The sequence below is a fragment of the Equus asinus genome, chromosome 25 (genome assembly GCF_041296235.1).
Source record: "Equus asinus isolate D_3611 breed Donkey chromosome 25, EquAss-T2T_v2, whole genome shotgun sequence".
Taxonomy (NCBI): domain Eukaryota; kingdom Metazoa; phylum Chordata; class Mammalia; order Perissodactyla; family Equidae; genus Equus; species Equus asinus.
Window position 1 is genome coordinate 57,156,600 of NC_091814.1, and position 13,460 is coordinate 57,170,059.

The following is a 13,460-nucleotide window of genomic DNA, read 5'->3' on the forward strand; positions in this document are numbered from 1 at the left end:
TGCACCTACAACATGACTAATAATGATGTACAACTGTAATTTCACAAAGTTGTTAACTATGATAACCCTAATAAAAAAAAAATCAACAGCCTTTATACAAGTTAATAAATATTCTGGAGAGCAGTAAAAAAAAAAAAAAAAAAAACCAAAAACCAAAAACCAAAAAACAGGGGCTGGCCTGGTAGTGTAGCAGTTACGTTTGCACACTCTGCTTCAGCAGCCCTGGGTTCACAGGTTCGGATCCTGGACGCAGACCTACACACCACTCAAGCCACACTGTGGTGGTGTCCCACATACAAAAAGAGGAAGACTGGCACAGATGTTAGCTCAAGGACAATCTTCCTCAGACAAAACAAACAAACAAACAAAAAAGCCCCCCAAAACAAAATGGATTTGCAAAATTGCAATGTCTTGCTCTATGTGGAATGAGTTTACCCTTCCCCACACATGTTCCTAGACAAATCTCTTAAACTACAAAGTATCCTCATTTGGAACTAGACAAATAATACTTCTTCAGCATTCCCAAGGCCTGAAAAGGTACTTTAATAACTATCTCATTAAATTATCCCAATAACCCTCTGAAACTGAGCTTGAGAGGTTTGGGTAGTTCTAAAGTTGGGATTTAAAACCAAGTATATGGATTCCCAAGGTCATCTTCCTCTCTCTACCTCACTGCTTCCCCAAATCTCCAAAGACAAGGACCACATTTTAAATTCTCCCCCATGTCTAGCATATATTAACATCCAATAGAAGCTGACATGAGTGAAAAATAAGAAACATCTTCCCAAACTGAGTCCCTTGTCAAGGACAGGATCTAAAGGCAGCTGCTTTTCTGGGGAAAATACTCCCTTCCCCACTCTACTCCCACCGTCCACCTTACTTCCAGTTTAGCAGCAAAGTCCATCAGGAAAACATTCATTTGGTTACTTTCCCTGGTCCCCTCTGTAATTTCTCAGCCCAGCAAAACATCTCTAACTCAGGATGGCCCTGGGGACAAGACTAATCTGTTAATACTCCAGAGGCAGCAATTTCTATGCACATGGAATGATGATTCAAGATCATCTTTCCCAGGAACTATTTTCTTAACTAGGGAAGGACATAGAGTTTACTGCTGTATTGAATAAAATCAGTCACATCATTTCATTTGTATTCCCTTACACAGCCCAGATCATCACTTCAACTGCCAACTTTCTCAACCAGGGCATTTAACAATTCTTCACTGACCAACTGATCCCCTTCCAAGCTTAAGAGGACTGAAGACAGGCGGCCCTATGCTGACATTGTTCTCAGTTACAATGCTGTAGTTGTAACAGAAAACCCAAGCAGGAAATTTATTCTCTCATGTAACAAGTTTGGTGGTAGGAAGTTCCAGAATTGCTTAATTCAGTGGCTCAAAAGTCATCAAAGACCTATATTTTTCCATTTTCCTATTCTGGCATCCTTAGGATATTGGCAGTTATTTCACAGTAGCCTCACAATAAGCCTGTGAGTTCCATTCAAACTGCTACCTGATGGTTGGCTGCTATGAGGAAAACAATTTTCTCATATGTACTTTGGAAGGGAATTTAGAAGTATCTACAGAATTTATTTTTAATGTGCATATCCATTCATCTAGCAATTCCACTTTTAAGAATTCATCCATTTAACATTTACAGAAACATTTAAGTGGACAAAAACAGGTATAAAGATGTTCATTACAAAAAACTTTTAACAGCCAAAAATTAAAAACAGCCTAAAATATCCACTAATAGGGAGTGATTAGTTAAATTGAGAGACTCATACAATGAAATACATCACAGTTAACATAAAATATATCCAAGTTTGGTTGATAAGAGTCAAGCTTCAGAATATATGTGCATAAATAACTAAAAATACCTATGACACCAAAAGCACAGGCAACAGAAGCAAAAATAGATAAACTGGATTACATCAAAATTAAAAATTTCCATGTATCAGGGCCAGCCCCGTGGCCAAGTGGTTAAGTTCGTGCGCTCTGCTTCAGCGGCCCAGGGTTTCGCCAGTTCGAATCCTGGGCGCAGACCTGGCCCCGCTCATCAAGCCACGCTGAGGCAGCGTCCCACATGCCACAACTAGAAGGACCCACAACTAAAAATATACAACTACGTACCGGGGGAATTTGAGGAGGAGGAGGAAAAATAGAATCTTAAAAAAAAATTTTTTTTCCATGTATCAAAAGCACAATCAACAGAGTAAAAAGGCAACTCACAGAATGGGAGAAAATATTTGCATGTATGTGATAAGGGGTTAATATCTAGAATATGTAAAGAACTCCTTCAATTCAACAACAAAAAATAACCTGTTTAAAACTGGGCAAAAGACTTGAATAGACATTTCCCCAAAGATATACAAATGATCAATAAACATAAAAAGATGCCCAACACCACAAATCATTATGGAAATGCAAATCAAAACCACAATGACATCATTTCACAACCACAAGGACGGCTGCTATCAAAAATAGAAAATAAGTTTTGCCAAAGATGTGGAGAAATTGAAACCCTCGTGCACAGTTGGTAAGAATGTAAAATGGTGCAGCCACTGTGGAAAACAGTATGATGGTTCTTCAAAAAACCTTCTGTGTCTATACTCAAAAGAGTTGAAAGCAGAGTCTCAGAGATATTTGCATACCAATGTTCAGAGCAGCATTACTCACAATAGCCAAAAGGTGGAAGCAACCCAAATGTCAACTGACAGGTGAATGTACAAACAAAATGTGATATATACACACATACAACAAAATATTACTCAGCCTTAAAAAGGAAGGAAATTCTGACACATTCTGCAACGTGGATGAACCTTGAGGACATTGTGCCAAGTGAAATAAGCCAGTGACAAAAAGACAAATACTGCACGAGTCCACATGAAGTCCCTGGAGCAGTCACACTCAGAGAAACGGAGAGCAGAGCAGCGGGCGCCAGGGGCTGGGGGGAAAGAGGGAAAGAGGGATGGGAAGTTCCTGCTTAATGGAGTTTCAGTTTCGCAGTTCTAGATTGGTTACACAACAATCTGAATATGCATAATGCTACTGAGCTATACACTTCAAAACGATTAAGACAGGAAATGTTACGTGTATTTTTACCAAAACTAAAAATAAAAATGAAAAAAATTTTTTAAAGAACTAAAAGTATATTGGGGCTGGCCCAGTGGTGTAGTGCTAAGTTCATGTGCTCCACTTCAGCAGCCCAGGGTTCACTGGTTTGGATCCTGGCCGCAAGACCTACACCCTGCTCATCAAGCCACGTTGTGGTGATGTCCCATATAAAATAGAGGAAAACTGGCACAGATGTTAGTTCAGCAACAATCTTCCTCACCAAAAAAAAAAAGGTAAAAATCTCAAAATGAGAAACAAACCATACTACACGTATTTGTAAAGAGTTTTGAAGGGTAAGAACCTAACTCTTAACAGTGGTTATCATGGAGAATACTGATGGGCAAAGGATGGACTTTTCTACTTTGTATCTTTCTGTACTGCTTGTATTTTGATCAAAACATGTACTAAGTAACACCTTTTAATTTTAAAAACTTCCATTGGATAAAACTTTTAAGTTAAAATTAAACTCTCGGTACTAATAGACTTAAGTTCTCACGCCACCTTAAGTTTTACCAAGCATCTCCTCACAAAAGCACACCATGAGTGGGTTGCTATGATTAGTTCTAAAAGGAACAATTAATTAAAGAAAAGCTCCCGTTGTCATCCAGTTAACATGAGATGCTGCACATTAGGCCCCGAGGAACTTCCCATGATACTGCCTGGCCAATAACACCTTGATCCAAATTAGAGATCCACTCTCCAATGCTGAAACTGTGACAAATGTGAAACAATGACAATAGCTGGTGCCCACGCCCACAAAATCCTACGGTTTTCAAACTATTCCTATCTTCTTTCTCCCTACCTACTACTAACAGAACACCAGGGCTGTATCAGCATTTACTGTTTCAGAGCCTGATTCTCCTCCTTCCCCCCCTTGAAGTGTTACGAGAGTTAGTGGGTGGTTAGCAAGACCCTCTCGGAAATCAGCAGCCATTCCAGAAAAATAACTGCTCACATAGCCAGGGCTGACAATAAGAGCAGCTTCCCAGCACCGTGCTTTAAAAACCTTAATGAAGCAGAGAGCAATGCCTCCAGTAACACAAATTCTGGGTGGAAGAATATATCTAGAGATCGCGGAAAAGCACCATTTAAAAAGCAAACAGCACAGGATCCAGCAGAGCAGGAAAGCAGTGATTTCTAAATAGAGAGCTCAACTGTAAATGTTCCCTGTACCTTATTTCTCACTATCCTCGTTTGCTGTCAAAAATAGAACCTTCCATGTCTTGATCCATTCAGAATAAGCCACAGCAGGCACAGCCTTGCTTACAGAGGGCAGCCCGGTCAGAAGGCCACACAGGGAAATGGAAAAAGCAACCAGCAGGTTTTCTCAGGGATTATACCGCTCCAGCTTTTATCCTTCTTCCCAGCTATTTTGGTGCCAAGAAAGCTGTAGGGAGGTCTTTGCTCTGCTCTGAAAAACCTTTTCACCAGAAAGGCTGAAGCAGTCTCAGGGCTGCAACTCCCTCTGCTGCCCAATGCTTTCTTTGCATGCTGTCGCAGGTTCAATGACTTTCAAACTCAAATATGTTAAAAGAGCTAAAGCAGCCCTTTATTTGAAAATATGACCAAAAAGGCGCTAGTTCAAATAGGAGAGGAAGGCTACAATGTCAAGTTCTAAGCTGGACTGATTTTTACACTCACCTACTTCTCATAAAGGGTTTCTTTCACTCAGTTCAAAGAAAAGTTCTATACCTCCCTGATAGGCACCTGGAAAAGCAGAAACTGGACTTCCTGGTTCTTCCTCACCCACCCTCACTAATACTGCCCATCACCAGAATTTAAGGTAGGGCTTATTTACCTTTCAAGATCCAATTTAAAGAGCACTTTGCACATGGTATTGAAGCCATTTGTTTGCCAGTCTGATTCACTGTATTTATTCAACTTTGTGCCTATCTAACAGATGTTTACTAACCATTTAACAAAATTCTAACCAGAACCACCCTGAGTTATTGGGGTAGGAGAGATTTGTCCACATTATTCAATGAGGAAAAAAGCAATTACTGGGGGGGAGAAACCAAAATCCTTAGAGATAAGATTAACAGACAGGTATTTCTCCAATTAACACACTCTTCAGCCTAACAACTTACCAGTACTGTTTGTGGTCTTTTCAGGTTACCAATCTCAGTCTCCCTCTTGTTAACTCTTAACAGAGCTCATTTTTAATTTTAATGTACTTTTAAGGCACTTCATCCTTTGCCTATACCCAAATACTTCTCCCACTCTGACCTTAGTGATAAAAGAATTCACAAAGACCTCATACAGAGCCTTCTATGAGAGCACTAAGCAAATAGTGAAGCTATTATAATGTTCCCAACCTTCTGTGGTTAGAAACGCTGGTGCTCCAGGTCAAGAACTGGAACTGACAGTGAAGACACATCAGCGCCACAACCTCTGCTTAGTTCGTGAACCCTCCCCTTCCCCATCGTCCAGTAGCAGAAGCCGGCTTGTCAGGTCGACAAGCCCTTTGCCTTAAAAGTCTACCGATCCAGGCTCTGTGAAAAGCAAACGCCCAGGGTAACAGCCACCCTTCAGAAAATTTTAAAATAAATACCAACAGCTAACGGTGCCATTGTGTAAAAGGTCTCTATCACTGACAGAAAGAAAACAATGTAGATTTTTTAATAAAAACAATCCCAAAGCATTTATTGTCATCTGGTAATACATAAGGGTAATCAAAACAATATGCAAAACTGTTTTACAGCTACACTCCAACAGAGAACACTAAAAACAAACTGCATTGTCTTCTCAACAATGGCTCACTTCATCGAGCATTTCTAGTTGGAGACACTCTGGAGTAGAGTAATATTATCTCCTTTTAGCATGATCCGACCTGCAACACAAAATGTTTTTAAAAAGCTATTAATAGCCACTCAGACAAGTGTAAAACCACCTTTTAGCTTCAGAATTTCTCATCATTCTTGAGCAATTTTGAAAATGCTTTCTCCCTTACGAAAAGTATGTGAACATTTTCCAACATCTATACACTGAAAGGCTGTGCACACTAGAGCACATGTACTTTGCCAACAATAACCTAAAGAAGGTAGAAAAATGTTATTTTATAAAAAGTACGGTTTCTGTAGACTCAGTCAACTGGACAGGCCTACCTCAACATTTCTCAATGCTGAGTTTGCAGAAGCTGGGAGATGAGCTGTCTGTCAAGTTTAGGAAATGCTGTACACCATAACCCCATTCTTAGAGCTCTTAGTATATTAAAGACTTCATCCTAAAATAAACAAACCTGTTAAAGTTTTACTCAACATTTCCCAAACTTACCTGAGCAGAGAATACTTTTTTCCTGAGAAATATCTATAAACATCTGCAGGAACACTGGTGTTTATAGTACGACAGTTTGAGAAATGCTAATCAACCCCAATAGTGATGAAATTGTTTCACTTTCCTAGGCTTCTACAACAGGTAATATCTATCTATTCCACAGGATGGATATTACCCTGGGAATTCAACACTTTGCAAATAATTTATAAATAATATGATGTCAATAAGGCTAGCTTACCCTTCCAGCAAAACATGTTTAAACGTGGAAAATCTAGGCTTTCACAAAAATAGTCTAAGCAGGAAGAAGCATAGCAAAACATCATACCACCTCTCAGAATCTACTTTTCATATATTTAGTATAGGCTCAAAAGAATCCTCAAGAGTCTGGGAAAACAGAGATACCTGAAACTTACCACTGATCAAAGTACTAGTGAGCTGTGAACTGAGGCATTACACAAGTGAAGACAAAATGCTTAAACACACATCAAATTAACGGGATTTTCAGAGAAATGATTTAGTTTGTCTTGATGAAGCCATGAATCCTAAAGACCTGTTGTCTTTAGGATTTTTCCTTAACTTTTCTTAACTAGGTTAAGAAAGTGCGTTAATCATTCAACTATTTTTGAGTTTCTACTACATGGCAGGCACTGAGTTCTCAAGGCACTGAGCACATTAGGGAGCCAAAAAGACAGGACTCATGCACTTATGGAGCATCTGGTCCAGTGGGAGAGACATTAATAAAATAATCCCACTAATGAATGTTTTACTACAAACTCAGCACAGCACACCCTGCCTCCCCCAGCCCCACCCCAAGCAAAACCAAACCAAACCCGGGCAGAGAGTGATATTTGATCTGAGTCCTAAAGACACAAGAACAGCATATACAAAGATCTATGAGATCTGTGATGGGGCATGTGGTGGTGGCAGATTCAAAGAACTGAAAGAAGTGAGGATAAAGCTCAGATAATAAAGCAGAGTCACACAAAACAGAGCAGAGGGAGATAAGGCCAGATCAAGAAGGAGCCTGCAGAACACATTAAAGATCTTCTTATCCTACGAGCACAGGAAGCCATGAAAGGATTTCAGGCAGAGGGATGACAAGGTGAGGCAGCTGTTTTTAAAAGATGATTGCAGGCCACAGAGCAAATTGGAGGGGGATGAGGAGGCTGTAGAGAAATCAATGAGTAAACTGAATGGAAGCTGGTGCCACTCACCACGGCAGGGACACTGAAATGGCTCTAGTATGAGGGGTGGGAACTGAGTCTGACTTCTGGTCTTCTCACATCGAGAAGCCTGTGGGACATTCCAGTAGAAATGCTGAATAGGCTCAGAGAGGTCTAGGGTTACAGACGAAAATTTGGGAGTCAAAATGCAGATAGCAATTGAAGGTGTAGTTTGAATGCCTTAGAAAATAACACTGAGTGACAGAAGGGCCTAGAACCAAGCCTTGAGCAACTCAAACAGTGAACGGCTGGGCCCCAAGACTGAACACACAAGGCTGAAAAGGAGGAACTAGAGGTGGAAAATGAAAACCTGAGTGTAGCACCACAGTGCCAAGGGAACAAAGCGTTTCAAGGAGGGAGCGGCCAACAGTGCCAAATGCTGTTTAGAATGCAACAAAATAAGGACTCGTACTGACCACTGGGTTTAACACCGCTAGTCTTTGGTGACTTGCTAAGACCTGAGTGGAGGGACAGGAACAGAAACAGGGTGCGGGAAGGAATAAGCAGCAGAGCAGGACTGCAAGTGTGTACTACTCCTCCAATAACAGCTTCTCAATGCAAACCAAACGTAAACACGAACTGAGCTGCAGGTCATTCAATTCCACAGCTGAACACACATTTCTACAATTCCAGAAGGCGTCTATATTCTTACCCAGTTGTTTTCTTGACTTTGTTTTAGAATGAATCTCTTCTGCATCGTCTAATACGAGGTTCATATACTCATCAAAACCCTAGAAAAATAAGCCAGTTGCCTGTCACCTTCAAGTAAGATCACATCCAAACCATTCTAAACGAATACATCTATCTAGGTATAGAAGTGCCCACCAACTTCAGAAATTCACCCTTCCACTGATCTTTTGCACCCCTTTCCACTATATTCAGCTGAGCACCACCTCCCGCCCTAAGCCTTTTCTTCTGATGAGAAAGACTGGCCCTGAGCTAACATCTGTTGCCAATCTTCCTCTATTTTGTACGTGGGATGATGCCACAGCACAGCTTTGACAAGCGGTGTGTAACTCCGCACCCCAGATCTGAACCTGTGAACCCCAGGCTGCCAAAGCACAGCACATGAACCTAAACTGTATACCACCGGGCTGGCCCCATAAGCCTCTTTTTAAATAACAAAGAAAGGGAGAATTTACTCCAAGTTACTTCTGGATCCTTCTGGACTAAGATTTCATTAGCTCTGCCAAAGAGCCATTCTCTCTACCTTTTACTACCTGCTCAACGTCAAACAGGTGTGTACATATATGAATTAACATCTGCCACTGCTCTTCCCATGTTCCCCACAAAACACCACCACCACTAACCACCAGGCTTGTTTTCCAACTAGTAATCAGGGAAGGGGAGATTACTGATGGAATCTACAAGTCTGAGGGGAATACCAAAGTGTCTGAACATAGTATTTTCAGCCACGTTTTATCTTCCTTTAAAACATTGAGGATATTCTGCTATCCTGGAAGTCTTAACTAACCCCACCCACTCTACTCAGCTATCACATAACCCAGAACTAACACTCTTAATTCTTACCCTCAGCCCCTAATTGTATTTCTTTTGCCTCCTCCTTCAAATACTAATGCTGTTACTTAACTAACTTTTTAAAATAATTTTCCCTCTCCGTTTTGAGTTACCCAATCCCTATCAAGCAGAACAAAGAGAGAAGACAGCAGGCCCTCAACAACCTTCCTTGGGTTGGGTCTCTGACTTTTCGTACATTGCTCTGGCTGGCCTTTTTCATGACATCTTTTTCTGTGAACACACTGCTCTGAGATACGACACCCGGGGTACTCACAATGATGCAGCCCTCTATCCGCATATTCACTTGCTCATAAAGCCACACCTGAATCCGAGATCTCTGAAATAATCACAGAAATACAAATGTTAAAAGTCAACAAAATCTAACCACTTTGGTCAAACACGAGAGAAATACGGCTGCTAAGCAAACTTTAGAAAACAAATAGCAAGAGCGTGAACCTTTAACACTCATCTAAGACCTGGAAACTGAGACCCACTACTTGCCAGGAAACAGTCCCACTCGACACAGGCTGTGTCGGACCGAGCTGTTAACTCTGCCGTGACCCTGCAGCGTAACCGTTCTCCTTACCGCTTCTAGCCTCAGTCCCTGCACAGCGGAACCTGGGGGCAGTGCCGCCCCAGCAGACTCCTAACGACCCGGGCTTCCTCCTCAGCCGCTGCAGTAAAACCCAGCTCCAGAGCAGCTTTCTCCGGTTCTCGGTTTTCCACACCACACATCTAACAGTCAAGGGAGGGACCCTCAACTGGTGATTACAAATTACAGCGGCTTGCAATGAATCCGCTTTTCCGTCGTGTCGTCACGCTAAAATTCGTCAGAGCAACAGTAGCTACGATTCTTCCAGAGATAATTTAAAAACACTCTGCCCTGCCAACGGGACACGCGAGGGGCTAAAATCCGCGAAGGGAAGTGGGCTGCCCCTAAGTGGTCTGACTCTCTCCCTCGCCTCTCTTTTTCAGTGTCTTTTCCGTCTTTAAGTTTTGCCCCAGGTACTAAACACACCACCTTATGACGTGGTTTAAAGCTGACTGGACTTTTCTCGCGATGTTTCATCCTAGGGGAAAATAGAGGGGAAGCTTCCAACGTCCAGGCCATAATCACTACCAATACCCAATACCACTGTCACGCCTGCCAAGAATTACTTTTTGAAATCAGTAATCTCGGCCTTGCAAACGGCGACACAACCCTCGGCACGCCTGGAGGCGGCCGGCCACACGCCGTTTCACTACGTCAGAGCCTCCCCCTCACACACCCCTCCCTCGCCAGTTTCACCTGTTTTTAACTCTAGACCTCCGTGATCACACAGGATGACGCGAACGGCCAAAGAAATTAAGTCCTGACTTACAGAAGAATCACCAAACAAACAACAGACTTACTTACGTTTTGCAAGTATCTGAAGATGAGGTTCTGCACCGCGGTTAAGGAGGAAACACGCACAGCTCCGCCTCCGCCGAAGCGCGCCCGGCCCGCCCACCGCGCCCGCGCCCGGCCCTCGCCCGCCCGCGCCCCGCGCCCCGCGGGCCCGCCTCCCAGCACGCCCCGCGGCCCGTCGCCCCACGCCCCGGGCCCCGCGCCCGCCCCCGCGCCTTCTCTGCCTCGGCCGCCCGCCCCGGGCTCACGGGAGGGGTCGCGGCCCGCCCCTGCTGTCCGCTCTTCGCCCCGTCTGCCGGCCCGACACGCCAGCCCTCACGCCCCGCGAAGGATACGATGGGCTGCACCATCACCTTCTGCACCTTCTGGCCCTGGCCGCGGTACGCCATGGTGGAAGAGGACAAAGGCCGCACGACCCCGCACGCCGCCTCAGCGCTGCTTCCGGAATAAGAAGCCGGAAAGGGAAGTGTCTGGTTGCCGCGCGGAGACCTGGGAGGCTCCTGGGAGACGCCTCTCTAGCCATGCGGCCGGTTCTCTCGGTGCTCCACAGCATCCGGGGGAGGCCAGACTGAGGGGATGGCGCTCTGGAACGTGGGCCGGTCCGACAGCGCCCCCTGGAGGCGGCGTCGGCGGCGGCAGGGTTTCCGAGTCGGCGGTGGGAGGCTGCGAGAGGCCGGCCCCGCGCGCCCCTCCGTCGGGGACGCGCGCCGGCTGCTGCTCCCAGGGGCCCGCCTCCCTAGAAGCGCAGGGGACGGCGGCGCTGTGGCGCTCACCCACACGCTCCGGGGCGGGAGCGGGGCCGGGGGCCGGGGGGCGGGGGGGCCGGGGAGGCGGGGCCGGGGGGGCCGGGGGGCGGGGCCGGGGGCGGTGCGGCGCTGGGGCCGGGGGGGGGGCCGTGGGGGCGTGGCCGGAGGCCGGGGGGTCGTGGCCGGGGGCGGTGCGGCGCTGGGGCCGGGGGCCTGGGGGGCCGGGGGGGCGGCGGCGGGCCGCCCGGCCGGAAGGCGTGTGTCCCGTGAGCTCGAGCTGGGGCGGGTGCGGGCCGACGGGCGGGGCCTCGGGGGCGGGAGCCGCCGTGGGCGAGGGCGCGGGTGCTCGGGGTCACACGGGCCTCCCCGGCGCCCGCCCAGGACCGGGGCCCGCTCGGCCGTGCGCTGCCGCCGGGCTCTGAAGTCGGGGTTCCGAAGCGTTGGCGGATTGATCCCCGAAACCGATCGCTTGGCTGATGGGTCAAATGTGCGTCTCAGGACAAGACAGGTGGAGTTTTCCCTTAATGATTTTGCTGTTTTACATTTAAATCTTTGATCCATCCAGAATTTATGCCAGCATATCCTAGAACTGATACAACTTTGTGATTTCTAGATGGCCGCCCAGTTTGCCATCACCGTTCCAAAAAAGAAACCCCATTCTTCCCCATTTCGTTTAAAATCCGCGTTTATAGCGGACCAAGTGTGCGGGTTTAGCTGATCTGTGTCCGTGGGCCGGTAGCGCTGTTGTGAGGACAGCACTGTGTCTTTATAATGTTCTCTTATTTGGTAGAGCTAGAAGTAGGTAAAATTTTCCCAGCTGTTTTATTTTTCTTACGAACTTTAGAATTAGCTTATCTAATTAAAGAAAATCCTTTTGGCATTTTTACTGTGATTACGATAAACTCTAGAACAACTTAGAATTAATTTTTGGTGAGGAAGATTGTCGCTGAGCTCACATCTGTCCTCCTCTTCCTCGTTCTATGCGGGACGCGGTGGCAGCGTGGCTTTCTGAGAGCTGTGTGGACCCCAGCCCTGAGTAGAGCCCGGCCCCAGGCTGTGCCCAAACTGAACCACCAGCTGCCGCTCGCCCTACTTAGAATTTTTAAAATCTAACTGCATGATGTCTTTTTATTTGTTCAAATTTTCCTTTGAGACATTGAGAAATTTTTTTATTTTCTTTAGTTTTTAGATTGTTCTTTCTAGTTAATTTAGTTAAATCATAGATATTTCATCTCTTTTTCTTAAAAATTGTCTTTTCCTCAGTTGTGTGCCCTAGCTGATTTTTAAAAGAAAAAGTAATAAATTCAGTTACATGAAAATTACAAAGTTTTGCATGACTGAAAAGCCACCAAAATAAGCAAAGTCTACAGATCTGGGAAAAGTATGTTTGCACCACATCAAACAAATGGCTAATTTTACTAATATATAAAGAACTCTTGGGGAAAAATACTGTTCTGGTTCTCTATTGCTGTGTAAGAAATATTCCAAAACTTAGTAGCTTAAAACAACCAGCATTTTGTTAGAATTCATGACCTTGTGGGTCAAGAATTTGGGCAGCGCTTGGTTGGGGGCTTTTTTGCTCCGAGACAAGGTCTCCTCTGGCCTCGCAGGGTGTGCGGAAGGCCGGCCTCAGCCAGGCCCCTCCCGGGTCTGTGTAGCACCCCGGCCTCACGGCGTGGTCTCTCTGGCACAGTCGTGTGCTTTCTTACGTGGGGGCCCTGGGCTCCAGGAAACCAAGGCTAAAGCTGCCAGCACCCTTAAAGGCCAGCCCCGGAACTGGTATAGTGTTCACACCCCAGGGCTGGAAAAACAGAGCCCACCTTTTGACAGGAAGTGTGTTACAGAATTTGTAGCCATTTCTAATCTGACGCAAAGACTGAAAATAAAAACTGGCAATGGATGGGAAAAATCAGTTTCGAGCAAAAATAAAATGGTCCTCAGACACATGAAAGATGCCCGACTGCACTTATTATAGGAGAAACGCAAACTAAACTACACTGGGAAACCATTTTCCCCATTAGATTAGCAAAGATCAAAAGGGTGGTAGTAAATTATTAAACTCCACCTCTAGGTATTTAATCCTACAGATAAAATTACGTGTGTGGCATAATGTTATCATTGCAGCGTTGTTTAAAATACCAAGATGGGGGCCGTTCCGGTGGCGCAGCGGTTAAGTTCGCACGTTCTGCTTTGGTGGCCCT

The 13,460-nt window shown here is 45.2% G+C and overlaps 1 protein-coding gene across 2 annotated transcripts; it reads right to left on the minus strand.

Moving 5' to 3' along the window:
* Positions 1–5,726: 5,726 nt before the first annotated feature.
* SNRPE (small nuclear ribonucleoprotein polypeptide E) lies at positions 5,727–11,306 on the minus strand. Of its 2 annotated transcripts, none has more exons than XM_044758376.2 (5): positions 10,849–11,306; positions 10,523–10,549; positions 9,401–9,463; positions 8,261–8,339; positions 5,727–5,942 (listed from the first exon to the last, which is right to left on the minus strand). In XM_044758376.2, exons 1-5 carry the CDS (start codon positions 10,900–10,902, stop codon positions 5,887–5,889), a joined length of 279 nt encoding a protein of 92 aa, XP_044614311.1. In that variant the 5' UTR covers positions 10,903–11,306; the 3' UTR covers positions 5,727–5,886. The 2 variants fall into 2 exon arrangements, with proteins under 2 accessions (XP_044614311.1, XP_070353361.1); XM_070497260.1 differs by lacking the exon at positions 5,727–5,942 and adding an exon at positions 5,958–7,722 and having other exon boundaries at positions 10,849–11,247.
* Between the last annotated feature and the right edge of the window lie 2,154 nt (positions 11,307–13,460).